Genomic DNA, 6,488 nt, shown 5'->3' on the forward strand with positions numbered 1-6,488 from the left:
TAGCTTCATATCCATTTTTCTTTAAAAATTGGTGTGACCTAAGCCCACCCCCACCCCCATCAGATTTGAACCCCCCACCCCCATCATACCCCAACCATACATTCATGGTGACGCCAGCTTCTCCAAGAGATCCATTTAAATGGCAGAGATTAATGAACAGGAACATGGGGGCCATTCCCCGCTAGGAAATGGATCTCTCAGTGTTTTCCAGCCAATTTGAAACGGGCGTAGAGCAAGGGAACAAGATCCGATACACCTGGATCAGATGCAGCCTAATACAGTTATACCTCCAGTGGCTGGGAGAAGGTGCCTGAGCCATGTGCCTCTTTTCTCTTTGGACTGTAGCTAGGCAACAGAAACCTCCCGTTTCGGTCAGCACCAATGAGCAGGGGATATTGCTTGTCATCTAGCAGCCCGAGGTGCAGCTATTGTGTACGCCTTAGTAGGGAGGATGGAAAGTAGGAGGAGCCTGATAAGCAGCTCATAAGCAGTCCAAATTCTAGATGCAAAGCTGGGGGTGGGGGTGAAAGACAGAAGACCCACTACTTGGTTGGGGCTTGTATGGTTACTTTACAAAAAGAGAGGTAACCTTGCCCTCCCCCCCCCCCGCCCCGCCTTCACTGTTGTGTTGAGTTTGAGCTGAAGATGAGTTTGGAGACCAAAAACAAACACAGCCGTACATTTGTCTTTAATGATATTTCTCCCTCCTACCTGGTGGAGAGGGGCTCTGTCCTGTTCAAAATGATAAGAGTTGCTCCTGGCATAAGCAAGTCCCGGCATAAGCAAGTCCCGGCATAAGCAAGTCCCGGCATAAGCAAGTCCTGGCATAAGCAAGTCCCGGCATAAGCAAGTCCCGGCATAAGCAAGTCCTGGCATAAGCAAGTCCTGCAATCTGCAGGTTAACTAGAGCTGCTGTAGCCTTGTACTGTGAGACACAAAATAACACAGATCCAGAGGAGTTAGCCGTGTTAGTCTGTAGTAGCAAAATAGAAAAGAGCAGTAGCACCTTTTAAGACTGACCAACTTTACTGCAGCATAAGCTTTCGAGAATCACAGTTCTCGTCGTCAGATGCATGGAGGGTAAGAAGAAACTGGTCAGATATATAGGTGGAGAGGGGAGAGGGGATGCAATCAGTAGCTTCTGATAATGAAATCAGTTACTTCTGATAATGAGATAACCATTCATAGTCCCTATTCAATCCAAGCCTGAGTCAAATTTACATATGAATTCCAATTCAGCAGCTTCCCGTTGGATCCTGTTTTTGAAAGGTTTCTGTTGAACCACAGTAACCTTTAAGTCCTTGATGGAATGTCCTGATAGACTGAAGAGTCCTCAACAGAAACCTTTCAAAAACAGAATCCAACAGGAAGCTGCTGAATTGGAATTCATATGTAAATTTGACTCAGTCAGGCTTGGATTGAATAGGGACTATGAATGGTTATCTCATTATCAGAAGTAACTGATTTCATTATCAGAAGCAAACTGATCCCATTATCAGAAGCTACTGATTGCATCTACTCCCCCTCCCCTCTCCACTTATATATCTGACCAGTTTTTTCTTACCCTCCATGCATCTGATGAAGAGAACTGTGATTCTCGAAAGCTTATGCTACAGTAAAGTTGGTTAGTCTTAAAGGTGCTACGGGACTCTTTTCACAAAATAACAGCCTCTCTTTTTGATGGGGGACTCCAGCAGGGCCTCTAATGCATACCAGCCTTTGCACAGTCCTGTCCTGCCTTTCAAGTGCTTGAAGATCCCCGCACTTTGAGGACAGGTACAGCGAGTGGACGTGCATCTCCTTTCAAATGTCAGGAAGTACGTTCTCTGAGTGCCTGCCTGCCTGCCTGAGCTCCTGCCAGGATCCGCCGATTGCTTTCAGCCTAACTTGGCTTTCTGTTCCTTCCATCTCGAAACGCATTGCACGTTGCTGTTCTTTCAGGTACAGGCGAAGAAGACGTCGTAAGACAATAAATAAAGCCGGAGTTATTACAGCAAGGTCTTGCCAGAGAGGGTTTTTTTTTAGCCTGAAGCAAGGAATAGGCATTGCCTCAGGTTTAGAGGTGGAGACGTTGTGAAGACCAGAGCATGCACCCAACTTTTCTAGAGTCCATCTATCCATACACACAGTGGGGCAAGGCTGGTGCATTCCTTCTAGCCTCACCTCTCTCTCTCTCTCTCTCTCTCTCTCTCTAGAAGCTGGCAAAGAGAAGCTACTGGACCATGAAGTCCTGCTGCAGGTGATTAAGGAACAGCAAGTTCAGCAGAAGCAGCTGTTAGACCAGCAAGCAAAACTTCTGGCCGTCATTGAGGAGCAACACAAGGAGATCCACCAGCAGAGGCAAGAGGAGGGAGGAGAGGAAAAGCCGAAGCAAGGTAAAAAAAAAGAATACACGAGACAAGACATGAAGTGGGCAACGTAGGAAGGAAGCCGCACTACTGAGGCCCGCTTCAGTACCAAGATTGCCGCTTGCCAGAGGCTTTCCTTCCTGTCGAGCAACACGCGTTCATTCTGGGCGCCAAAAGAGCGGGCCGAGAACGAGTTTCGTGGGGTGAAAATTCCAGCTCAGACATCAGTAGAAACTGCAGGCACGGGAAGTGGGCGGGGGGGAAGTAATACTTGGGCTTGGAGATCCATCCACTGCTACTCAGCAGTTGGTCAGAGGTCCATGAAGCTTAAGAGTCTCTTCTTACGGCATTTATGCTTTGCTCGTGGCTTCAAAATTAACCACCATGAGAATCGGACTGTTACCACTTGCAAGTGAAATAGGGAGGATGGGCAGTTGTTCAAGAGGGCTGTGTGTGAATTCCTCATCTGTTGTTAGAAAGATCTTCCCTTTAACAAAGTGTACAGTAACTAAAAATCTCTTTCTCTTTGCAGAAGAAACTCACCAGGAACCTGGCCTGCCTCTTTCCAAGAACAAGGTCAGAGAGGAAGGCCTGGCAAGTCCCATTGAAGACGCAGCAAAGAATGCCCCTAAGGAGAAACCGGACCATCCTTTGCACGGGCTCAACAACCAGCCCTTGGACTCAGATGGGCAGCCAGGACCGCCGGCCCTGGGTCCGGAAGGAGAGCTGAAGCATATACACAAATTATCTAGAGCGCCAACCAAAAACCCAGTTTCTCTAAAGGAGGGCGAGAATATTGCACAACACCCAATAGGAAAAAAATCAGCAGAGAAGTTAGTAGAGCCAGTCAGAAGTGATTCGCACATCTCCCGGGCTGATGGACAACATCAAGAGAAGCAGAAAGAAGGCCACGGTGCTCAGCTGGCCCAAGACGCCCGGGAGAAAATGAAGAGCGCACAGAAAAAAATAGAGGAGATTGGGGGACGGGTGGCAGGCCACGATGAGGTGCTTGGCGAAGCCGAAGTCCCTGCGGTGCCTGGGAAGTTTCCTCAGAAATTCTCCGCGAGAGAGCCGCTTGCCGGAGATGATAAAGAGGAGCGCCAGGATCAAGAACGGCAAGCGGATTCTGCAAACAAGCCGAAGGTTGCTGAAAGCGTCCAGCAGAATCAGGAGATCCCAAAAGCGGCCAACGCTGACAGGACTGGGGAGAAACAGACCTTTTCTTTGGGCCAGGTTGATGGACTGCAGGGCCAGGGAGGCAGTAGCAAAGACAGGGCAGCGGCTGGATTCCACGTCCCACAGACAAGCCGTGCCAGTGATTTCAGCCAGCCAAAAAACCCGGCGAAGGCGCAGGAGTCGGAGGGCAACCCCATCTTAAAGACCGAGACGATCGCTGCTCCCAGGGAACGTGAAAACGTGAAACCGAACCGAGATCTGAAGCTGAAGGATGGGATGGACTTGCGCCGCAGGAGGAGAGACCTAGAGGAAGAGGAGGAGGAGGAGGAGATAGGGAGGGTGATCATTGGACTTAACCCCCTCCCAGATGTGAAAGTCAATGACCTACGCAGCGCACTGGAGACTCAGTTGAATCAGGCGGCGGAAGGTGCCCAGCAAGCACTTCATAGTCGGCAGATAAAACAGATACCGGTGGCAGAAGAAGAGGTGTGAGATCAGGACTTTATAATGTTGACCGGTCGTAGGAGGCTGATCGCTGTTTGGGGATGCCTGTTACTGAACTAACTGCAATTGAGAACGTAACTGCTGGCAGCCTTAATCAGTTGTCTGCCTGCGCTAGGCAATGACGACTGAGCAAACTGTCCTGTGCCTGCCCCGTAGGGAAGGGAACTCTGCTGCTGCCAGACGGTTTCATGTTCCAATACTGTTAACACCTAGTCTCTCCAATGGGTTGGTGACAGATCCGCAGAAACCAGGATCACCCACCTTCTGGGTTTTAAAGAATGCTTTGTGCTCGTCACTTTTCCAAAGAAACGTTTGAATTTGATTCTTGCTCAGTTGCCTTTAACCCGTCTGCTTTAATTTCTGTGTTTGGAACTTGAGTCTAATTTCATGTTGGTAATTTGCTCTTGTTGGAAACGCTGTATGTGTTTGTGTGTCACTTCAATTCATTCTGGATCCTTCCCCGTTCCAAGTTCACCCATTTAGGGCATGAGTTGATCTGCCTTTGCAAATAGTATCAAGAAAGCGAAAAAAGAAGTTTTGTTAGTGTCTAAAATGGGAAGGTGATCCATTGGTCCTGGGTAACTTCTTAGGATTTCAGGGCTAGTTAGGATTGGATTCATTTTTAAACGCGTTTGTAAGTTGCTGTTCAGGTGTTTTTTCCAGTTAGCTCATTGATTAGCAATAATAAAGAGATCACCCGTTCTTTCTCAGCTAGCAAATCTAAGGCCTATGCTTTTAAACCATCTCTATCCCAAGTACACTTTGGGATTTCATACTGCGCATGAAATGAAAATTACTTGTTGCAAGAGGAAACAGTGAGAAAGTGAAATGAAGGGATTTCAAGGAGGCATTATCAAAGGCTGATTCCGCACACGTTGGATAATGCACTTTAGCTATTGTTTGGAAGTGGATCTTTTGTTTCACACTTGAAAAATTCAGTTCCAAAAGATCTCTAAAGAGGATTGGAAGTGCATTCTCCAACGTGTGCGGAAAGTTTGCATCTACCTCTTTCCTCCATTGTGAGAGTGCATGCAGTGTTGTTTAAAGCTCTCCCTACCCGCTCTTTTAGTTCTTCAGTCATTTGTGTGAAATTTGGTCACGTTGATTCTGGACTCTCAGTGTGTGCAGTTGAGCACAGTCAGTCTGTTTCAGGTGTCCTGGTAAGATTGTGACTTTTTCTGTTAACGAACGACATGACAGAGCAGAGATATTTTTGACTCTTAAATGTGCCTAACAGCCCATCCAATCTGATGGTGATTTTCCAAGTTATGAACATGATAAAACTTGGCCACATGGGAGCATTTTTTGTTATAAGTAAGCAAAAAAAAATCCTTGATTTTGGTACATTGGCCTCTTATCTCATATTGTTCAGTTTTTCTAGAACAACCATGGGTCTGGGAAATGCTAGTGATGATATTACCCCTGAGGCCTTCCGGGTTGTTACGCTGCTGATCCTGACAAATGGAATTGAATTGGATGCTGTCTTTTCCCGTGTCTTGTCCTGCAAAGTGTGTTCAGTATATCTCCATTAAAGGAGACGGAGGAACGTGGCTGGTTCCACTCGCCTGCTCCGAAGGTTATTTGCCTTGTCATAAACATTATTATAGCCTTGATCTTCAGGAGTCTCATTCAGTGAAGCTGCTTAAAGCACAATTAAACTATAGCCAGGATTACTATTATCACTTCAAGCATTGTTCTAAAGTGAAAGGAATTATATGTAAATGTGATCTCTTTGTTTCAGGGTTTTAGGGTTTTTTTGTCAATACCAGGAAACTTGGGCTACGGAGGTGTCAGCCAACTATTGTCCTGTCAGGGTTTTTCCAACCAAGAATGGTGTGACTGTGTGCTGTGCCTGTAACCAAAAGGACCAAAGATACTTCTGACATTCCTCCATAGAGCAACTGAATTTTAAACAAACAGTCTCCAAGCAACCTAAGGGGAGGGAAATGGAAGGAAGGGGGCGTGCACTTCTGCTGGAATTCCTCCTCCTCTGCCATAGCACCAGTTCCAATTTACACTGTTTTACGATGACAAGCAGCTGGGGGTATAACAAGGCTGCACAAACCAATAAAATAAATTCAAGCATTTTTACCTGGAGCCTTCTTTTTCATTGGAAACGGTGTCAATTCACACTAAATTAAATGTAATGAGCGGGGGAACTGCATGTAGTATGCACCTCTTACTTTCTTGTAAATACTGGCTTTTTAAATACTGTTTTAAAATCACAGGTGCCATTCATACAGCCAGTAGATCAGCGCTGAGATTTATCCTCCCCAGTTTAGTTCTCAGTTCCTCTGTGAAATTACTAAGCACTCTTGGGCAGGTTACTTGACCCCGGCTAGATCTGCCACTGAGGCTTCCATGCAGAAGGTAAATCATTTGGTGAGACATAATTAGTTGAACAGTCTCGCACACTTTAAAAAGGCTTTATAGACATACCGCAGAATTACAATTTAATAT

The 6,488-nt window shown here is 46.4% G+C and overlaps 1 protein-coding gene across 1 annotated transcript in view; it reads left to right on the plus strand.

Moving 5' to 3' along the window:
- Nucleotides 1-6,119, plus strand: part of SLC38A10 (solute carrier family 38 member 10) — an 82,413-nt gene extending 76,294 nt beyond the window's left edge. Inside the window, exons 15-16 of the mRNA XM_054977694.1 lie at nt 2,196-2,375; nt 2,881-6,119. Coding sequence (XP_054833669.1) covers nt 2,196-2,375; nt 2,881-4,016 — 1,316 coding nt within the window. The 3' untranslated portion in view covers nt 4,017-6,119. The remainder of the gene's footprint in view (nt 1-2,195; nt 2,376-2,880) is intronic.
- Nucleotides 6,120-6,488: the final 369 nt, after the last annotated feature.

Source organism: Eublepharis macularius, chromosome 4, assembly GCF_028583425.1.
Source record: "Eublepharis macularius isolate TG4126 chromosome 4, MPM_Emac_v1.0, whole genome shotgun sequence".
Lineage (NCBI taxonomy): Eukaryota > Metazoa > Chordata > Lepidosauria > Squamata > Eublepharidae > Eublepharis > Eublepharis macularius.